The 22,117-nt window shown below is 45.9% G+C and overlaps 1 protein-coding gene across 1 annotated transcript in view; it reads left to right on the top strand.

Annotated features, from left to right (window-relative positions):
• Positions 1-22,117, top strand: part of TRAM2 (translocation associated membrane protein 2) — a 76,594-nt gene that overhangs the window by 40,381 nt on the left and 14,096 nt on the right. Inside the window, exons 3-4 of the mRNA XM_054569478.1 lie at positions 17,285-17,394; positions 17,895-18,011. Coding sequence (XP_054425453.1) covers positions 17,285-17,394; positions 17,895-18,011 — 227 coding nt within the window. The remainder of the gene's footprint in view (positions 1-17,284; positions 17,395-17,894; positions 18,012-22,117) is intronic.

Raw genomic sequence — 22,117 nt, 5'->3', positions numbered from 1 at the left:
CCCCGAGGCACCCTCCAGCCCTGGCGGGCGCGGTGGGTTGGCTTGCTCGGTGCCCTGAGCTCCTCAGTCACAGTCAGTCTTCTTAGCTCCTAGAAACCCTAGTAACCAAGACACCTGTAAACCAAGCTCAGCTTATGATTGACTCATATAAAATTTTTAAAATTTTAAAAATTATGGTACAATAATGTCAGATTTATTATCTTAACCGTTTTTAAGTGTATAGTTCCGTGACATTAAACACATTCACGTTGTTGTGCAGTCGCCACCACCATCCATCTTTAGAGTTCTTCATCTTGCAGAACTGAAGTGCTGCACCTGTTAAACTAAAACGTTAAAAAACTGCCGCACCTCACCATCCCTCCCCACCCGCCAGCCCCTGGCAGCCACCATTCCACTTTCTGTCTCCGTGATTTTGACTGTTCTAGGTGCCTCATGTAAGTTGAAGCATATAGTATTTGTCCTTTCGTGACTGCCTAATTTTAAATAAACTTTTTTTTCAAAATACATTCACATGGGTGTTGCATGTCTTCCCAAGGAAATTTATAAAATGCAGATAAACATAAGAAGATAAACATCATAAATGACCCCACCATCCAGCAAAAACTACAGTTAACATTTTGGAGTATAGGGTCTTGACCTACTTCTTCTACTGTTAGTATGCAGCAAACCTATTTTCCATGTTGGTAATTGTTATTCCATTCAGGGAGACATTTTGAAAAGTTACAGAGTATTCCTTAATAGGGGTTACCCCAAGTTATCTAGTCTGTCTCCTGTTATTGGATATTTAAGTTTCCAGTTTTTAATTGTAAACAGTGCTAGAGTAAACATTCTTGTGACTAAATTTTTGAAAGTATTAATAATTATTTTCTTAGGATAAATTCCTATTCTGGAATTTCTGAGTCAAGTAGTATGTAAATTTTAAAGGTTTTATATATGTATTGCCAAAATATCCTCGGCCATCTAAATCTTAGAACTCATAAATCCTAAGTTTTTTTGCAAACATAAAATACATAAGCTTTTCTTTTTTCTTTTTAATGTTAGAATGCCAGTTTATTAATTTATAAAGAGATATTCAGCTATCAAATGTTATACTTGTATTTTCGTTACATTTCTCCCTAAAGTCAATTTATATGGGATGCCAGATCATGACCCAGCACAGCTTTGTTAATTTACTGTGAGAAAGTATTGTCCTGGGGACCACAGCAGTTGATATGCACGTGACCAGACAACGTGCCTTTATTATAGGAAGGAACTATTTGTAAAGCCAGATCATGATCAGAGGGTTTCTCAGAGAAATTAGTAGGCAAGTGGTATCTTAAAAGCATCCCTTTCACAGCCAGGATGAGAAGTGTAGACTCAGAGAAATTAGAAGACAAGTGATACATTTAAAAAAAAACAACATTTATTTATAGAGAGAGGGGAGAGAAACGTGACGTGTGAGAGAGAGATTCATTGGTCTCTTCCCTCTTGCACACCCCCAGCTGGGGAACTGGCCCTCAACCCAGGCCTGTGCCCTGACTGGGAATCGAACCAGTGACCTTTTGGTTTGCAGACTGGTGCTCAGTCCACTGAGCTACACCAGCCAGAATGACAAGTGATATCTTAAAAGCATCCCTTTCACAGCCAGGATGAGAAACATAGACTTTATGCCCCAGGGTTGAACTCAGAGCTTCTGAGCATAAAGAGGCTCTGATTTAGGGGTGTGCCAGAATTGATCATATCATGCCTTCATCTGTTTGTTTTAAAAAAATTGATCAAGCCAGACAAACATTTGTGTGCCTCCTCTGCAGCAGGCCCTGGGTATAATTTATAAAACACGCCTGATACCTGACTCATGGAGCTTACCATTTGATTAGGGAGGGATCGATAATAAGCAAGCAAACAATAGTCATAGTTGCAATAATTGTCGCGAAGGAAATACGCACAGTTACATTATAAGGAAAAATAAAAGGGGGATGATTGAAGATGTTTCTGAGAAACTGTCATTTACGCTGCGTATGTATAGGGAGTTGTGTTGGGGTTTTGGCGGTGGCGGGGGGTCTGTATAGAAGAAAGTACATTCCAGGCAGAGGGATCAGCATGTGCAGAGCCCTTAAGAGAGAAATAAACACCTTGGCATGTTTAGTAATTGAAGGCCAGAGTGACTGGAGCCGGCTAGGTTTGGCATTTTTCTAGTGTGGGGCTATTGAATTCTGCCCCTGGAAACCCCCTCCAGGCCAGAACAAGTTCTGGGTAAAGGTGAAGGTACATTAAAATTCATACTGAATTGAGGAGGTTTCAGTTACTTTAGAAAGGGAGGATAAAGTATTGTTAAATAGCCTATCTTTTGTTTAAATCTTGCCATTTGGGGCTATTCGAAATATGACAAGCAAATAATCAAGAGAGACAATGAAATCAGAATAGCCTGCTTAATTTTGTTTTGAGCTCTTTAATCACCGATCCAGTAATGTTTGGTTTGTAAGTACTGAAGGAAAGCAAACTTCTCATGGGAAAAATCCTGTTCACAATAACTGGTCTGTTGAGGTTGTGAATTTTAAAACCCTCTCTGCAAACCTCTTTAAGGCTGGAGGTGCTTGGGAATGTACCCTTTTTGTATACACAGGGCAAATTCTGATTTCTGAGGTTTCTTCTTTATCTTGCGTGTAACTTGCTCAGCTCGATGTTTAGAATTTGAATTTCAGCAGAGCACTGAGTGTTTTCATACGTAGTGGCTTACCATTTCTAAATCCCTGTGTCTTCCCTTGGCTAAGGTTTCAAGTTCCACAGAAAATAGCTAATGGTAATGTTGATGAGTTCTCTTGCTTGTTTTGTTTTGTTCCCTCTTCTTCTCTACTGTCTTCTTACCAGCTCTCAGCATTTGTTTATAGGGCCGCAGTAACCAAAGTACTGAATACCACAAGCCCAGTGGCTTAAACAACAAAAATTTAGTGTCTCAGTTCTTGAGCCTAGAAGTCCAAAATCAAAGCCAGCAGGGCCATGTTCCCTCTGAGGGCCTTAGGGAAGGGTGTGTGCTACCTCTCTCCCAGCTTCTGGTCGTTCCTTGGTTTTGGCAGCATGAGACCCATCTTCACATGGCCTCCCCTCTGCGTGCCTGTCAGTCTCTGGGTCCAGAGTTCCCCTTTATACAAGGACATCAGTCATATTGGATCGGGGGCCCATTCTGCTCCATTATGACCTCATCTTAGCTGATGACGTCTTCAACAACCCTGTTTCCAAAGCAGGTCACATTCTGGAGTGCTGGGGGTTCGGATTTCAACAACATATGAATTTTGGGGGAATACACTTCAATTCCTAACACCAGCTATAAATGTAGGATGTTGTCACATTATTGGTTAGTTAAAAAGGTGAAACTCTGTTCAGAGGGGTGAACTAAAAGAAGAGATGGGCACAGTTGTCGCAGTAATAGCTTGTGCGTCCTGGTGGAGTACCTGCCACGCCTGCATCCTTGCGGTTTTCTTTTAAGGTCAACAGCAGTGAAGCAGGAAATGTTCCTTGTTACCAAATCCCTACTCTACTTATTCCCACTTGTAACCCTGTTAGGGCTGTCAGACTTAGGGGAGGAAAGTCTAAGATCACCAGTTAAATTTGAATTTCAGATAAACAACAAATACTTTCTTATTGTAACTATATCTCAAATTATGCAATTGGAACATAATTTACTAGAAAAGTACTCTTTATATGAAATTAAGTTTAACTGGCTGTCCTGTATTTTGTCTCTCTGTCATGCACCCTGCCCAGCTCTGGCAAGGAATAAAATGTCAGGTTTCTGGTCTTACCATTAAACACTCTCAGTCTTCTTTCTGATGAAAATACCACAAAGCATCTTGTATTATGGCAAGAGATATATAGACTGTGCAAGGTCAGCAAAGAGTAGAGATTTGATTTTTTATTTATTTTTTTATTTTTATTTTTTTGCTGCACAGACAGACTCAAGGCCTTCTGGCTTCCTTTCTGATATAGAACAGGTGACTCAAACAAGCTAAGTGTTTGCAAGGTTGTTTGGCGTTGTGCCACTAATTTGCTGAATTGTCCTGGGGAAACCACTTAACATTGGGTCTTCACCTCTCATCTGCAAGATTGAAGATGATGGTCCCTGTCTCAGCCCCGGTGTTTCCTGAAGACAGGAAGCCCTAGGAGGCCTCCCAAGCACTTGCCCCTCAGATCTCTCACAGACCCACGCCATCAGCTTGCCCTGGGAACTTGTAAGAAACCTCAGCCTCTCAGGCCGCACCACAGAGCTACTGTGTCAGAACAGGATCCCTGGTTAAAGTCTGAGAGCAGTGCTCTAAACGCCCCGGGGCAAAAAGCTCCAAGTAGCCTTTCGAATGACCCCATCCTTCTAACCCCAAAGGTATGACAGGGCAACCCACGAAATCCGGTGACTCATTTGCATCTTTCTGTTCTCTCTGAGTCTTGGTTTTTCTATAAGTGTTTGGTCTGCAGGGTGGGGGGAGGTAGGGAGTACCGCTGGGTGGATGTGGTTTCAGACTGGGGCTGCAGTGCCCTCAGAAGTCAGAGGCATGTTTGCAATGCCCTGTGGGTAGGAATCGCAGAGCTCTGACATCCCGGAGCCTGCCTGCTGCTGCACACCTAGAACAAAAGGCTGAGGGTGGGGGACCTCTCCCAGAGAAGGGTTTGTTTTGCAGTAATGAAAGGTAACAGGGACCCATCCTTGGGCTCTGTTGGCCCCAGCTGGTTTTATGGCCACCAGCTGCTGTGTGGCATTTTGAAGCTAGAGATGAAAAGCCGGGGAACCTCCCACACCGTAGCCTGGCCATTGTTTTTACAGTCCCTTCTAGGATGAGACACACTGCCCTGTAAAAACAACCTCAGACAGATGGTTTTAAAGCTTCATTCAGCTGAAGGACTTTGTCTGCTGCGGCTCCGAGTGTTTTTGTTCCCTGCTCTAGCTGGCAGGAATTAGTCTTGTCTTGTGCTTGTATCATGGACTTTAAAGATTGGCATCACATAGCAAACTGGGTCCCTCTTTGTAAGATGAGCTTGTGAGAGACAAAAAAGGGAAGAGACAGGTGGGCAACAGTGGCCCTGGAGATGGAAGCCATACTGATTAGAGATGAAACTACGCCAGGCAGACCTGTGGCCTGTACGGCGGGAGGAGACCTGAGGCTTACGTGGGCCGCCTGGTCCTTTTATAGCCAAGGGAACCGGGGTGCAGAGATTTGATTTGGGAAGGTTAGGTTTGCTAAACAGGCTGGTGGGCAAACGGGGACTCCACCTAGGGAGGCAGAGACCTGGCTCCGTCGTGGTCCCTCGGGCCAAATACCGAACAGCCACCAAGATCCCCTTTGGCCCCCAAGTCCTGTCTGTACAAATAAGAGAAACCAGAGACCTCAGTGTCCCTGGCGTTCCTGGAGGCCGTCTGAAAAAGAGCGGGAGCCTCTGATCCAGGACCTGCAGCCAGCTCTGAACTTGATTTTGTTTTATTTTTCAGTAAATGTACTGTCTTAGTACATTTAGTCTGCTGTAACAAAATGTCACAGGCTGGGTGGCTGATAAACAACAAAATTGTGTCTTGTACTTCTGGAGGCTGGAAGTCTGAGGTCTGTGCCAGCGCAGTTAGGTGAGGGCTCTTTTTCAGATCACAGGCTTCTTGTTATATCCTCACATGGTGGAAGAGGCCAGGGAGCTCTGTGGAGTCTCCTGTAAGGCACCAAACTCATTCATGAGGGCTCCACCTCATGACTCAAGTGCCTCCCAAAGGACCTACGTCTAGCGCCATTATATTGGGCGCTAGGATTCCAACCTGTGAATTAAGGTGGAGGTGGGGTGGGGGCTGCAAACATGCAGGCCACGGCACTTCCTATTTAAGTCTAACAGTTGTGCAGAAAAGCAGACAAACCGTAAGAGGTGAGCCGCATGATTTTTCACAAAGTGAACATGTCTTAGTTCAGGTAACCAGTACCTCAGAAGTGATTTTATCAAGTTTCTCATTAGAGTCCAGAGAGTTTATCCCATTCAGTGTGGAACTTCCAGAGCTGTAAGGAAGGAAAACCACTGAGTTGCTATGGTGCGTTGTTAACCAGACTGAAGTGCTGGGACAGTGGCCAGACCCTGCTGGTGACAACTTGCTGCCTCTTCTCCTTAGTCACTTCTGAAGCAGCTTGCCCTTTCCCTTCCCTTACACAACCTCTGACCCACATTTTTACTTCCTCACATCCTGTTTCTCCTGATCAAATCTTTACATCCTTCTAGGTAGGACAATTTCTCTTACTCAGTTGTTCTTTTGGAAATAACCTTTGTCCTTAATTTAGCAATGGGCTTGTCTACATTATTTTTATCGAAGTTAAGAAAAAAAGCCATGATTTTAGACTTTTTTGGTATGTGATTTTCAGGGATTAGTTTTCCTTTATGGCTTTTAGTGAATTAAAAAAAAAAAAAAAGTTCACACTCCCTGCAGCTGGAGGCATTCTTCTCTGGCAGCAGGTCTGCCGGGCCGAAGGCGTGCGGAAGCCTGGGGTTTGTGAACTTCGGCGGAGGCTTCGTGCGCGCTGGCCCCTGGGAATTGCGCTCTTTCTTTTCTGAAGGCCACAGGGAATGTCACGGCCTTATTAAAAAAAATGGTCCATCAAGAATACAATTCAGAAGTTAAGTGCTTTTATTTCCAAATTCTCTTTAACACTTCTCTTAGTTTTGCTATGTCTGTTTACATCATAAAAATGTCCTTTTCATGTTTTCCTACCTTCCTGTAAAACTGGAGGAAATATATTCCAGTCGTGCAATATGGGGTTAAAATGGTAACTTTGAAGATTCCTCAGCTATGTCTTTACTTCTCTGGGCATCCTGAAAGGTGGTGGGGCGGGGGTTATGTGTGTGTATTAGTTTGTTTGGGCTGCCATGACAAAGTACCACGGACTGGGAGGCTTAAACGACAGAAATTTACTGTCTCACGTTTATGGGAGCTGGAAGTCCAAAGTCAAGGTGTCGGCAGGGTTGGTTCCTTTGAGAGCTGTGAGGGAGGGATCTGTTCTAGACCCCTCCTTGGCATATAGATAACTGTTTTCCCTCTGTGTGTTCTGTCTCTGTGTCCAAATTTCCCCACTTTAGAAAGATATCAGTCATATTGGATTGGACCCTCTCTTCAAATAAGGTCATATGTGAGGTATACTGTGGGTTAGGACTCCCAACATGTCTTTTTCTATGTTGAGTTGGGGGAACCACAGTTCAGCCCCTAATAGTGTGCGTGCTTGTGGGAACCACGATTGCGCTTATAGTTCAGATACCACAGGCCACATCGTCCAGGGTGGAAGGCTGGAGAGAATGTGGCCCGCGGCCTGGGGAGGCAGGCCAGGGGGAGGTCAGAAGCTGCTGTGTGCCCCGTGCCTGTCCTCCGCTCCTCTTTTTCCCCTGGCACCTTCAGCACCTTCAGGGTTTAATGAATGCACTCCTGTGTGATTTTAAGGGGAGTCGGGAAGTAGAGAGGCCTGCTGGGGAAATGGTGGGCCTTGGCTCCTGGCATCTGCGCGTGGTTAGAGTCACTGCTGGCCTCTAGGCCTTAGCTGCCTGTCTGTAAATGGGGCTAATACTCAGGATTACTCTGAGGAGTCAGCGATGCCACTTACAAGATGTGCTCGCTACAGTGCCTGGCACAGAGCCAGTGCTGAGTAAATGGCTTAGAATTGTTTGTATCATTAATGTACATGAGCACCCCAAAGGGAGTATTTTGGTGTGTGCTGGATAGTGACTGTTCTGCTCCTTTAGCTTTTGATTCTTTCTGTTGGAAGCGATTATAATGATCTCACGTATTTGGATAGCACTTTATTTTATAGTGCCCAAGTCAGCTATGTTATCCTTTTAGCTTTGTGAAGAAAGGTCGGTAGTATTATCCCCATTGTCCAAGAAAAGTAACTGAGGCAGAGAGACCCTGGATCACACGATAGGCAACTAACTGGCAGCTCCAGACATGAGCTTCAGGTCTTTTCATGTCTGATCTGGGCCACAAGGGGAAAAACAAAAGTTAAGAAATAGAACACAAGGTAGGGAAGACATCACTTTTAGAATTTTATTTGTATAAGCAGGAAGAATTTGAGGATTTATCTATTTAAAAATTTTTGAATAGAAAATACACTCACGTGGTTCAAGAAAAATCTGAATGAAAACTTGGGGTGACAGTCTTGTCCCTACTCGCCCTCCCTTCCTTTGACGCCCCGTCCCCGGTGGGCAGTCGCTGTTATTCCCCGTCTGTCCTTAGAGCATCTCTTACGCCGCCTGTCAGTGTCTGAAAGCTACTACGTAGCTTTCTTTTCTCTCCCTTTTCACATAGTAATTAGAATACCCTGTATGCATTCTCTCTATACCTTGCTTTTTTCTTATACTAAATAACGTATTCTGTATATCATTGTATCATTGTCTAGAGAGCATGCTCATTTTCTTCAGAAATTTTACTGAAGTCCATATAACAAATGCAGCAAAGCATACATACTTCTTCAGAGCGCAGCGTTTTGAATTCTTACATATGTGCATGCCCCTGTAACTAACTGTCGTCTAGATCAAGGCATAGCCCTCGCGGCTTTCTCATGCCCCTTCTAAGCAATAACCCCCTCAACAAAACCACCGTTCTGTTTTCTGTCTCCTGATCAGTTGTACCTGTTCTTGATTTTCATTTCTCTCTGATTTTTAAAAGCAGCTGCTTTGTTTGCATCAGTGCCTGTTAAATTTTAGCGTGAATCAGAATCACCTGGAGATTTAGTTAAACGTAGATTCTTGGGCTATATTTTGAGTTTCTGATTCTATAGGCCTGGGGTAGGTATGCAAGAATGTACATTTGTAAGCTCACAGGTGATGCGGACGCTGTGAGCCCGCAGCCACACTTTGTGGTATGTTGTAACTATGACTTTAACCAGTCTCCTATAGAGGAAAACAACTGGGTTGTTTCCATTAGTTTATTGTTAAACACAGTGCTGCCGTGCATAACCTTGTACACATGTTATTTTGAACAAGGCAGGTATTAGCTGTAAGATAAATTCCAGGAAGTGGAACTTTCCTCATCTCCGCATCAAAGGGCCGATGCATTTGTAATCTCTGCCACGTTGCCCTTCCAAAGAGGTGGCACGTTCGCATTCCCACCATCAGTGTGTGAGGGAGAGAGCCTGGTTCCCTGTAGCCTCAGCAAGAGTGCATTGTCAAGATCCAGATTTTTGCCAATATAACAAGTATAAAATGGTATCTCATTGTAGCTACCATTTTTTAATTTGCATTTCTCTTCTGCTTAAGGTTGAACCTCTTTTTAAATGTTTAAGGGCCATCTGTATTTTTTCATTCTGTGAATTATCTGTTCATGTCCTTTGCCCATTTTCTGTCTTTTTTATCTCCAAGTTCTAGGAGCTCTTTATTAGCAAGATTAGCCCATTGTATATGATCCAAATTGTAAATACTTCCCACTAGGTGGTCATTTGCCTCTTGATTTTGCTAATGGTGGGGTTTTTTCACACTAAAGTTCAGATTCATATAAATATACAGGATCCGGCACAAAGAACACTCCCTTTTTATTACAAAATCATGTAATTTTGTAACATAACAATATCACACCCAAGCACACCATAAGACATTTTGGGTGAAATGTTCAAGTTAAAACTATAAATTATTACACTCACATTATTACCCTACCAACCACACTCAAGCAGGCCTTACTTCTGCCGGACCTTGTAAACACTGTAAAAGATTTGAAAGAAGGTGAAAACAGAGTTGGCTGTAAGCACAGACACCAGTAAAAGATAAATTTTACAAATGCAGGTTTGCAGGGCTTATGAAGGAACCTGGGCAAGAGAGGAGCATCTCTAAGTAGTGCTATTTAAACAACCAGTTTTTCAAACAGAGGCAGAAGCCTCATTGGCAAATGCTCGGACTCCAAGGAGATATGAAAAGCACACCAAGTGGCCGCCAACTGGCTCAGGTCGCTGGAGGAGGTCAGAGCCTGCACAGCAGTGTCGAGATACGATCGGAACATGTAAAGGCAGGCAGGAGGAGCACTTACAGGTAACACCAAAGGAAACAAAAAAATGTCTCTTTAGTCAGAGGAAGCAAAACAGGAGGTCAGTAAGGATGTTACTCCCGGAAAGAGACAGCTGGTAACAGAGCTTGTCAAAACAACCAAGGCTCTTATTGATTATTTAAGTTGTCTTTTAAAACTGTGATCAGAGATAAACAAAACCAGTGTCACTTTTGATGGGAGGTAGGATAACTCCTTTACAATGGGAAGGTCATTATTGAAATTGAAGGTGCCTTCTTCCAAAACGAGATGAATTTCTACAGTAGGGCTTCTTGATGTACTCCATGGGGGGGTGTGTAGGAAGAAGACTCATCGAATATTGGTGTTGGAAAGGTGCCAGGGGTCATTTAGGCTGCAGAGTGCAAATTGGTGGCCTGTGGTCAGAATTGGCTTTAGATGTGTTTTCTTTGGCCAGTTTGGTGTTGGCCCATGAAGTGTTTTGAAAGTTTTTGAATTAGTCACCAATATTTTAAAATCAGATGATTTCATGCAAAGGTCTCTGTCTTTACTTTTGAATTATTGGGAATCTGGCCACACTGGGCTGAGTCCCTCCCATGGCCACAGTGGCTGAGAAGCATCTTCCCCGCCCCTTCCTTTAGCCCCTTGGGACAAATGATCTGCAGTTTTCCACAGTTGCCGCTCCTCTCTAGTATGTCCCTAACACGGAGACTGGCAGTCGCCGTTTATCCCAGTTTTAACTGTTGTTTTTATTTTCATAAGGTTAAAGGAAAGTGGGTATTTCTTAAACTTGTTCTGCTCTCCAGGTAGAAATGAGAAAGCTAGACCAAGAGGGTGATACGTTGAAGGAAAAACAGTGGAAAGTATACTGTGGACAGAAGACCATTCCTATTCAGTGCAGCAGACCTCTGTGTGGAAAGGATTTACGTTTGGACACCTGGACCACTTTGCTCATTTGTGTTACCCACCTGGTCTCTGTAGGCATTTTGCTATGACTTGTGACCAGAATCACCTGTCTGGTCTAATAGCTCAGAGATGTGCTGACATTTTCTCATCTAAAAAAATATGACATGTTACTTCCAAACTACTGCTGTTCTTTATGAGAACTCATGTGAGATGGGGCAGTGCTTACGGAGTAGGAGCTCACGCTCGCGTAGGGAGAGGATTTTTATAAGAATTAGTGAGCAACCAAAAATTTAAAAAGAAAAAAAATCAAAAGCATTAATTTGTTTATAGCATCCTAGAAGAACATAAAGTTTCAATCTCCGTAACTGTGTTGAAAGCAGATGGGGGTCAAATCAATTTTCTTTTCTGATCAAAAGGAAGATATCACATAAAGGGAAGCATAGAGATAATGTGTGAGTCAGAGCGCAGCTTTGGGGTGTTTGCGCATGATGCTGTTTGTTAGGATTGTAGGCGATAGGGATCAAAGGAATGGCTTCTTACCAGCAAGGATTCAGGGCCTGGGGAGGATATGAGGGGGTTGGGTGGACTCCGAGGTGGCTGTTGGATACTGGGAGACCTAAGAAATGGCCCATTTCTCTCCTTTAACTCTCTGAATCCTGCTTCTTCATCTGTTTTCCTTGCTTACCTTATGAGATGGTTCTGAGGATCAAGCAAGACAGCACACGCTGAAGAATTGTGAAACCATGGAGGACTACAGGTTACAGATGAGATTCCGGAAGGAATTCTGGAATCACTGCCCGCGGCCAGTCTATCAGCTGGTCCTTTTGATCTCGCCCACATCTCTCTAAACTTGTCTCCGCTGCTGTGCCACGATCCTAGTGCGGGGCACCCACCGCCATGCCCTGGCCTGGAATCCTTGCAGGCGCCTTCTAACTGTTCTCCCTGTTTCTCTAACCCGTCCGACATATGGCAGGAGAGGGATTGCTATAAATATGTTTGCAACTGGCGTCCTCCAGTAGCTTTCCATTGCCTTTCAGAGACTCTACCATGACTCGTAAGGGGGCCCTTGTTCCCAGGGCCTCTACCTCTGCAACCCGCCCCGCCCTGCTCTCCAGCTTCATCCATCCCTCAGTCCCAGCGCCGCCCCCCACACTCCTCGGCTTCCCTGCCCCCTCCTTGACCGCCCTTTGTGAGGCTTCTACTCATGTTATCTCCCCCCTCAGCCCTCACTCCATGTCAGAGCACTTAATCACACTTGGTCGCTGGTGTTTGTTTTAAATTGTGGTAAAATACATAACATTTACAATCTTTACCATTTCGAAAGTACATTCACATTGTTGGGCAACCACATCTTGCGAAACTGCAACCTTGTACCCATTAAAGAGCAATTCTCCATTCCTCTTTACCCATCCCCTGGCAATCACCATTCTATTTTCTGTTTCTATGACTTTGACTATTCTAGTAACTTTATATGATGTAATCATACAGTCCTGTGACTGGCTTATTTTATTTAGCATAGTGTCCTCTAGCTTCATCTGTGTTGCAGTATGTGACAGGACTTCCTTCCTTTTAGTGGCTGAATAGTATTCTATTACATATGCATACCACATTTTGTTTTTTCCCTTCATCTGTTTTTCCATTCAACTTGGGTTGTTTCCACCGTTGGCTATTGTAAATAACGCTGCTATGCACCTAGGCATACAAATATTTCTTCAAGACCCTGTTTCCAATTTTTCTGAGTAAATATCCAGAAGTGGACTTGCTGGATCATATGGTAGTTCTATTTTTAATTTTGAGGAACTGCCATGCTGTTTTCCACAGTGACCGTACCATTTTATATTCCCACAAGCAATACACAAAGATTCTAATTAATACACATCCTCACCAACATTTTTTTCTTTAAAAAATTTTTTTAAATTGTATTCATTATACTATTACAGTTGTCCCATTTTTTTGTCCCCTTTATTCCCCTCCACCCTCCACCTCCCACCCTCAGTATCCCCCCAACCCCCGCTTAGTTCATGTCCATGGGTTGTATACATAAATTTTTGGCTTCTCCGTTTCCTATATTATTCTTAACGTCCCCCTGCCTATTTTGTACCTACTATTTATGCTGCTTATTCCCTGTACCTTTTCCCCCATTCTTCCCCCTCCCCATCCCTTCTGTTTTACTATTTATAGCTTTTGATCTTTTTCTTAGGTAAGTCCCTTTAACATTTCATACAGTAAGGACTTGGTGAAGATGAACTCCTTTAACTTGACCTTATCTGGGAAGCACTTTATCCTGTCCTTCCATTCTAAATGATGGTTTTGCTGGATAGAGTAATCTTGAATTGTAGGTCCTTGCTTTTCATGACTTTGAAAACTGCTTTCCAGCCCCTTCTTGCCTACAGGGGTTTCTTTTGAGAAATCAGTTGGTAATCTTATGGGAACTCCTTTGTACGTAACTGGTCTCCTTTGCTCTTGCTGCTGTTAAGATTCTCTCCTTATCTTTAATCTTGGATAATGTGACTATGTAACTATGAGGTGCCCTGGTGTGTCCTTCCTTGGGTCCAGCTTCTTTGGGACTCTGAGCTTCCTAGATCTTCTGGATGTCTATTTCCTTGGCCAGATTGGGGAAGTTCTCCTTCATTATTTTTTCAAATATAAGTTTTTTATTTCTCTGAAAAAGAAATAAGTTCTCAATTTCTTGCTTTTCCTCTTCTCCTTCTGGCACCCCTATGATTCAGATGTTGATCATTTAAAGTTGTCCTGGAGGTTCCTAAGCCTCTCCTCATTTTTTTGAATTCTTGTTTCTTCATTCTCTTCTGGTTGAATGTTGATCTCGTCCTTCTGCTCCCAATCATTCATATGAGTTCCAGTTTCCTTCCCTTTCCTGTTGATTCCCTGTATATTTTTCTTTGTTTCACTTTTTCCTCCATTTTGCAACCATACTCAACCAATTCAGTGAGCATCCAGATTACCAGTGTTTTGAACTATGCATCTGATAGGTTGGCTGACTGTTCATCATTTAGTTCTATTTTTGGAGCTTTGATCTGTTCTTTCATTTGGGCCATATTTCTTTGTCTCAGTGCTCCTGTTACATTGGAAGGGGCAGAGCCTTAGGTATTCGCCAGGGCAGGGCAACCCAGGTCACTGAGTTGTGATACTGTCTGTGGGGGAGGGGTCCAAGAGGGAACAGTGCCTCTTGCTCAGCCCTCAGCTGGCTTTCAATCACTTCTGCTGCTACTGACAAGCAAATCGGTACCTTCTAATGCTGATTCCTGGATGGTGGGTTTGTGTACATCCTAGGACCCCATGGTTCTCTCCAACGGACTCGCCTGTGAGGCTGGGAGTTTCTCCTGCTGCCGCAACTCCTACAGGTTTTTACCTCCAGAGGTTTTGAGGCTTTCTTTTCCTGTGCTGGAACCCTGGATTGCATGGTCTGTCTTGTTCCCCAGCTGTTTCTCCGGTTTATCCGCACGCAAATGTGGGACCACCGTGTCCACCAGTCACCGCCTCGCCGCCCAGTCCTCCTGCAGCTGCCTTGCCACGCGTCCTCTCTGCCTCGGCTGCCCATCTCTGTTCATCCTACTGGTCTGGATGGATGTTTCTTTAACTCCTTGGTTGTTGGACTTCCATAAAGTTTGATTTTCTGGCAGTTCTGGTTATTTTTTGTTTCTAAATTTGTTGTTTTTCTTTTGGTTGTGCGAGGAGGCAAATTATACCTACCTATGCCTCCATCTTGGCCGGAAGTAACACTTGTTGTTTTGTGTTTTTTTTTTTCCAAATTGTAGCCATTCTAATGCATGCGAGGCAGTGTCTCACTGTGGTTTCAGTTTTCATTTCCCTAATGATAGTGATGTTGAGCACCTTTCCGTGTATCTGTTGGCCATTGATACGTCTTCTCTGGAGAAATATCTATTCAAGTCCTTTGCCGTTTTTTAATGTGGTTGCTTGTTTGTTGTTTGGCTTCTGGATTTTCAGTAGAGGAGAGTTTGATGTGCACCCTCTAAGCTCCAAAAGGACGGGGCCGTTCCCACCTTGTTCATTGCCATCTCCTCAGTGCCCAGCATTGAATACGGTTTATCGGTTGATGATGAAACATGCATGTAGTTCTCAACAGTGAAGGAACAAAAAAATATATTACTTCACACATTCATTCTTGTTTCAGGAAGGATATAAGGCTATGGTCACAGCTCTGAAACCATGGCACTTGTGGTGAAGAATGGTAGGTGGCCCCAAATATGCTTGAAAATGGAAAATCCAGTCTTCACAGATGGTATTTCACTATTTTTGCGCTGTGCTTTTTAACTCCCATTTTGCCTAATAATGCTGGTCTTGATGATGAAACTTGGTATGTGTTTAGTAATTTAATAGTTTCAAAGTATGCTACCATCTAATTAATCTCCTTTGATCCTCCTTTCTGAAAGAAGCAGAGAAAATGTAATCAGAGCTTTACAGATGGACAGAGAAAGCAGAGGCTGAGCCCCACATCCATCTCGGCTCCCAAGGCCCGTGCCTGCTCCTCGGGCCCTCCGTGCCTGCCCCTCCCAGATCTCAGCCCCCTCGCAGGGGCAGTCACCCAGCCTTACGGTTCTCTATCCTGACAGCCCTGTCTGTCCCTCCAGCTCTCTCTCCTGCCCTGGTGGTTCCTTACCTGCATCATGGCGACAGCTCCCTATCTGGGGCCTTTACCTCCAGGTACGATGCTGTTCACTGCTGCCAGAGAAACTTTCCAAAAACCCAGATTCAATCATTTTCCTGTTGAATTTGCATTCTTCAGTGTTTCCACGTAGCCTTCAGGATAAAGCCCCCACCCTTTTACGGGGCACCCAGGCCGTTCACAGAAGCCTCATCATCTACGGTGGCACCCTCCCCCGTTCCTGTAGGTTTCCAGCCTCATTCCCCACATCCTTTGCCAATGCCATCTCCTCTGCCCGTCGGCCTCCGATGCACCCCCGCCCCCCCATCACCACCTGACCACCCCTACTCATTCCTGCCTTTCCTGTTCACCCTCACCTGCTACCTGGCCACCTCCACCCCAGCTGAGTCAGGCCCTCGCCTGCCTTGGCTCCCTGTGTTGCTTGTTTACCTCTCGGTACCCCGTGCCTGTCCGTGTGTAACGGTACATTCGTCAGTCTCCTTCGGGTCTGCACTCTGAAGCCAGGACGGTGTCTTCTATCCATATTTCAGCTGTTAACACAGTGCCTCTTACAGAGTAGGTCTTTCGGGAAAGGCGGAGGGAGAGGAAGAAGGAAGTTTGTCTGATTTCAGAGTTCATGTTCTCCCTGTCCTCGCCATCCCCCGCACCCCCTCGTCACCGCCCACTGTCACGTTCTCCCAGTCCAGGGTGGCTGATGCTGTGTGGTGACCCTAAGGGAATTGGGTCTGCTTTGTTCCGTGGCCACCCCGAAACTCACCCACCTTCTGGTAACTGCATCTCAGCAGAGATGACTCATGCATGTGACTCAGTGCGAATGCAGGCGCTGCTGGAAAGATGGTCAAGCATGTGCTGGCGGGAGGGGACTTACCAGGCAGCAGAAATCCAGACCCAAGTTCACAGACTCCTGCAGCCCTGCAGCCTGCCTACTCACGCGCAGGTGTAAATCCTGTCCGTGGAGAAGGAGACTGTACTAGACAAGCTTTATAAGACTTACATATTCAGGATTCTGATTGGTTACTATTAAATAATATTTTCATAAACTACTATTTATTGCATGCTTACCACGGTTATAGGCACTGTGATAAACACCTTGCCTACGAATTATCTCATTCTCACACTAATGTAATTCTCCCAGTATCAACAACAAAAACAGCAGCTACGTATATAGCAGTTACTTTGCTACGGATACTAATCTAAGCACTTAACATTAAGTTGTTTAATTCTCACAATAACCGTAAGATACAGAAACTGCTGTTATCCTTATTTTTACAGATGAGGAAACTGAGGCACAGAAAGGCCACACATTAGAGGTACCCCAAAGTCACATAGGAAGTAAGTGACAGGTGTGATACCAGTGCAGACTTCTGAGTCCGTGCTCTTAACCCCTGTGCTATGCATCCTTGATGAAGTGTAACTGCGTTTTACAGGGAGGAAACTGCACCTCAGAGAGGTTGTCACTTCTGCTTAGTCACACAGCCAGGCAGTGATCCAGCTCCTGGCTTGTGACCATAGTGCTCTCCTGCCCAGACTCAGGAGACGGAGCCCTCACAAACTGGGGTCTGCTTCGTTCCCCCGAGCCCTCCCCACGGGCACTTTGCCAGGGTCACGTCCAGAGGCAGGATGCCAGGGAAGAAACTTTCTTCTGAGGCTAGGGTTTACAGCGAAGCGGGGCACTGGGGGCACATTCTCCTTCAGGTCTCCTTTCAGCTTGGGGTTCCAGAGCGTTTCCTCACCCAGGGATGCTGACGTGGCTCTTGTTACCTCCTCAGACAGCGAGACCGTGCACTACCACTATGGGCCGAAGGACCTGGTCACAATCTTGTTCTACATCTTCATCACCATCATCTTGCACGCTGTGGTTCAGGAGTACATTTTAGATGTAAGTGATGTGTCCAGGTTCTGAAATCAGAAACTGGGGAGGTGCCTTGGGGTGCAGGCGCTCACGCTGGAGGAGCTCTGAACCTCTTCACCCCTGATTTTTGTGGCCCAGTTGGTCCTGATGACTAGTTGTCTTCTCACCACGCTTGGGTCTCTGACCCTGTCCCAGGCTTCTTGAGCCGGCACACAAGACAGCAGCATTTATTACACGGGAGAGAGCTGTCTGAACTATGACAGGACAGCATCTGTATGGTCTGTTGTACGTGGTTTGGTTGGAGGGTGTGTTTATACCTAGGCTGAGGGCATTAATCTTACTGCTTTCTCAAAATGCTTGCTTTAGACTAAGCACTATATGCACACAATAGGCTTACACTAGATAACTTGGATTGCAGCTGGCTTCAGACTTCGGCCTTTTCGTGGGAAGAAACAGGACTTTGAAACTTGCCCGCTTGTTACCACTACACTGGTATATTAATATGTGGGATTCTCTTTATTCTTTAGAAAATCAGCAAACGGCTTCATCTCTCTAAGGTCAAACACAGCAAGTTCAACGAATCTGGACAGCTGGTTGTCTTTCATCTCAGCTCGGTGATATGGTGCTTCTACGTGGTGGTGACGGTGAGTGGTCCTTGCGCCCCTTCTAGGATTGCTAATAAGATAACTGCTAAGGGCTTAGCGGGGGAGGAGAAGAATAAGGAGCAGTATGGAAACTTGGGGGGCCATTTCTTAGCACTGAGGCTATTTTTACATCTTCGTGGTATTGTAAGAGGGAGGTCAAATAATATAAATGCCATTTTATAGCTGGAGAGAGTCATCTTGTCTAAAAATAAACACTTGTAGTTATTATATGAGGTTACTGTAATGGTACTGTATAGCTAGATAGCACTGTATCATTTCACAGTGCCCTCCTACAAACACGCTGCCATGAGACCAGTCTGTGCTCCGTCGGGTGCCCGTGTTGGATGGTAGAAACCCCAGCTCAAGTTTCCAAGTGCGCCCACCGGCACTTTCAGAGTAGCAAGGATGGGCTTGGACTGGGAACCTGGCTCCGAGTCCAGGGTGCTTTCTGGTTTTTATTGGCTTCCTGCCAGCAAGGCCAGCATCCCCCTGTCCACGCACATCGAATCCTGTGAGTCAGTGCCGTTCCCACAGCTGCGTGGCGGACCAGACAAGTTATCTACCTCCCGTTCTACACAATAGGACTCTTATTTCAAGCAACCTTTGATACAGCAGAATTCCTTCGAACAAAGGAATGTGGACAGTCCTTTGGGGTTCACTGTAACAAGACCCGGTCTGTCCCTGCTAGGAAGTGTTTAATTAGCATTCCCCTTCCCACCCCCCTCCCCAACCTGGAGCACCACGTGCCTGGACCTGGTCTCTTTCTCAGGAGCTAGAATTGTCCTATGAGAAATCCAGGCCTGGGATTGGAAAACTCAGCAGCCCTGTGACCTTTCAGAAATTTCCTTCTCTGCCTCCGCCTTCCTCTTCTTCCTTCAGTGACAGTGATGAACTCTAACATCCTAAGGAACTCTTTGCCTCCAGAGATGAACATTCAATTCATATTCTCAAAGAGGTCGGCGTGTTCTTTCGTACATTGCTTTTATTTCCATTATCATTTAATCCCAGAACATTTATCCTAAACAGAACGCTAGGAATTTTAAATGCAGGACCTAAGATGTCTGTCTTCCCAAGCAGGGCTGTCCTGGTACCCTGTACCGGGGGCGGACGTACAGGTGGTTGTGTGAGTAGCGCCCCCTGATGTTGTGCAGCGCACATCCTGGTCTAGCAAGTCTAGGTACTTCTGGGTTTCAGACCTGTCCCCAGCAATTGGTATTTGGCTCATGCCTGCCTCTAGAGACCCTGAGCTGCTCTGAGGCAGAACAGCCTCAGAGACCACATTTAACTGGTTTTTCAGCAAAGCATTGCCTCATCTCTGAATGAATCACTTTTACCCTTCCTACCTCACCCTCAGACGCTCCACACAGCTGTGACACATTTAGACCAGATTGGAGGCCAACAGCCAAGTTACTTACCGCCCCTTCCAGAGTGTGAAATGCTCAACTGCTCTGTCTTTGCTTCTCTCAGCCTTCAGGGGCTTGAAAATGATGATGCTAATTAGTCTGGGAGAATGTAGCACTTTTAGGGGGAACCTTATAACAGGCTCTTATTATGGTGACAGCCAGCTCCCCACTCAGCATCTTCCACAGGAAATGGAGACCACGGGGACCCTGGAAAGCCCCAGTGACCCCGCCTCCTAACACCGTGTCGCTCCTGGCTCTCACCTACCCCATCTGTACCACTCTGCATGGAATGAAAGTGCAGTTTTGTAAAAGGAGTGAAAACGGCTCAGTTTTTTTAAATCATATTTTTATGTTACGATGCACATTTTCCTTGATTCCTCTCTTTCTTTCACCTTCTACAGTCAGTTCATCAGCAGATCCTGCCCCCAGAACACATCGGGGCTCTTTGGGCTGCTCCCCACCTGCACCGCCCCGCCCCGCCCAGCCCAGCAGTTCTCCAGGGGAGGTTCTGCCCCCAGGGTGCATTTGGCAGTCTGCCACTGGCATCTGGTGGGTGGGGCCGGGGTGCTGCTGACATCACACCGTGCACGGGACAGTCCCCACAACAAAGAAGTATCTGGTTCCCAGTGTCAGTAGCGCCAAGGTGGAGGAACCCGGTCTGCAACCCAAGCCACCGCCTCTTGCCTGGATCATTGTGCACCTTCCTTCTAGATCAGCAGGCTGTGTCCTCTCCTGGCCTCTCCTACCCCAGTCCATTTTCTGCTCAGCCGGGCAGATCTTTTTAGAATGTAAATCAAATCATGTATTTTTCGGCTTAAATGCCCCCTCCCACTTGCAGTGAAATCGTTTCCTTGCTGACTGTTGTGCTCTGGGCCCTGCCGCTTTGCCCCTCCCATCTCGCCGCCCCTCCCATCTCGCCGGTCCCTGCTGGCCCATTGCCCCTGGGCCCCTCCCACTCTCCTGGGCACTCCTGCCTCCCGGACTTTGCTCCTGGTTCTTCTGATCAATGCTCCATCCCCTGGCATCCCACAGCAGGCAGCTCCTCTTTGCTCTCCAGGTCTCCACCTCAATGTCACCTCCTCAGAGGCCACCCCTCCCCCCGCCCCAATTTGTATTTTCTGGACTATGCTCATTGCTCTGGTGTTTTTCTTGTTCATGTGTGTATTCTCTGCTGTCTGTTTCTCCCACTGGACCCTGCTCTGCTCACTAAATATTTGTTATGAGAATGAATGAACTATAAAATGCGTCTTCTTGCTCCAACTTTGAACCGTTTTTAAAGTAATGGGTTGTTTTTATAAACATCATGGATGATCATTTTTTAAAAAATAAGCAATACATGAAAGTTGAAAAAAGAAAGCAAAAAAGTTACCCCAAATCCCTTCTTCCAGAAATAACCAGTTTTATTTTGGTGTTTGATGTAGATGTTTCTCTCTGCATTTAGACAGGCAGAGTGATGGGAGTGTGGCTGCAACCAGCAATGTTATAAGAATGTCAACCTCATACTTTTTAAAATTTACCTTTGAACTGCTGTTCATTGCCTAGGACCAATCTCTCCTCCCCTCTCCCCCCCCCCCCCCCCCGAGGAGCAGGGTGGTAGACATTTGGTCCTGCTGCCTGACTTCATATTTTAAAACCTCAATCCAGTGCCCAATGAGAACCTGGTAGAGGGAACACCTTTCACGCTGGCGTTTGGGTCAGGGCTAATTTCTGCTATTTGCTTAGGGGTAGCACTTTAGTATGTGCTTGTTCCTGAAGGATAAATGTTATAAGGTATATCTGAATTAGGTAGCAACTGGTGGTGTTGTGACTGGCTTCTGCTATTTCTGTGGTTCTTTTTGTTCTTACCCCAAAAGGGAAGGGTGCCCGGGAAAAAGGGAGAGATTGTTCCAGCGTGCTCAGGCCTTGCTTAGCTCATAGGTTGACCTGTAGACCCAGAAGAGGACAAAGGATTCCAAAAGCTCCCCAGACCCTCTGCCGGGGCCTGTTGGTGGTGGGATTCGGGGTCGGCTGTAGACGCTCCCTCTCCCGCACTCGTCCCCCGGGCCCTGGGGTCCTTGGCACGCCTGAGCTTGGAGGTCGTCCTAACCCCAGGCCCACCTCAGGCGGCTGCCTGGCCCGAGGTCTGGAAAAGGCTGTTCCCAGGGCGGTGAGTCATTTGTCCTCTGGCTCCCCCCGCTCTCCTCCCCCACCTCCTGCACAGTCCCCGAGGACTGGACATTCGCAAGCAGGCAGCATTTTTCTCTGCTTGTTGGCTTCAAAGTTCTGACCTCCTTGTCTCCTCAGTAAAGGGGCCAGCCGGGCCGAGTAGGTTCCTGTTTAAAATCACAAGGTCGGCTGGGCTTTCATTTCTCTGTGCTGCCTTCTGGGCCGGTCTATTTTGGGGTAGAAATGGCTTTCCCACCTCAATACCAGAAGTACCATTTCCCTCCTTAACTACTTACACTGCTGCTTTCTCTGGAAAGGAACATTCTCACCTCTGTGATTCCCGTGGAACAAGGTAGAGAGTGGAAGACCGTGTTTTGCTGTGGCCCAGGGCCGACGTTTTGGTCAAGGCAGGCGAGCAAATGGCAGGGGTGGATAGCAGCCTCGTGGGTGTGAGAGAGTGTTCCTCTCCCCGCCACAGTGCCCCAGAACCTCCCACCCCTGTGCCCCAGTCTGTGTGTGGTGACCGAGGGAAAACGGGCGGCGGCAGTGAGAAGAGGC

This window comes from Pteronotus mesoamericanus, unplaced genomic scaffold (assembly GCF_021234165.1).
Source record: "Pteronotus mesoamericanus isolate MK-2021 breed Mesoamerican mustached bat unplaced genomic scaffold, CSHL_Meso_final contig_20, whole genome shotgun sequence".
Classification (NCBI taxonomy): Eukaryota; Metazoa; Chordata; class Mammalia; order Chiroptera; family Mormoopidae; genus Pteronotus; species Pteronotus mesoamericanus.
This window is presented reverse-complemented; position numbering and strand designations above follow the sequence as displayed.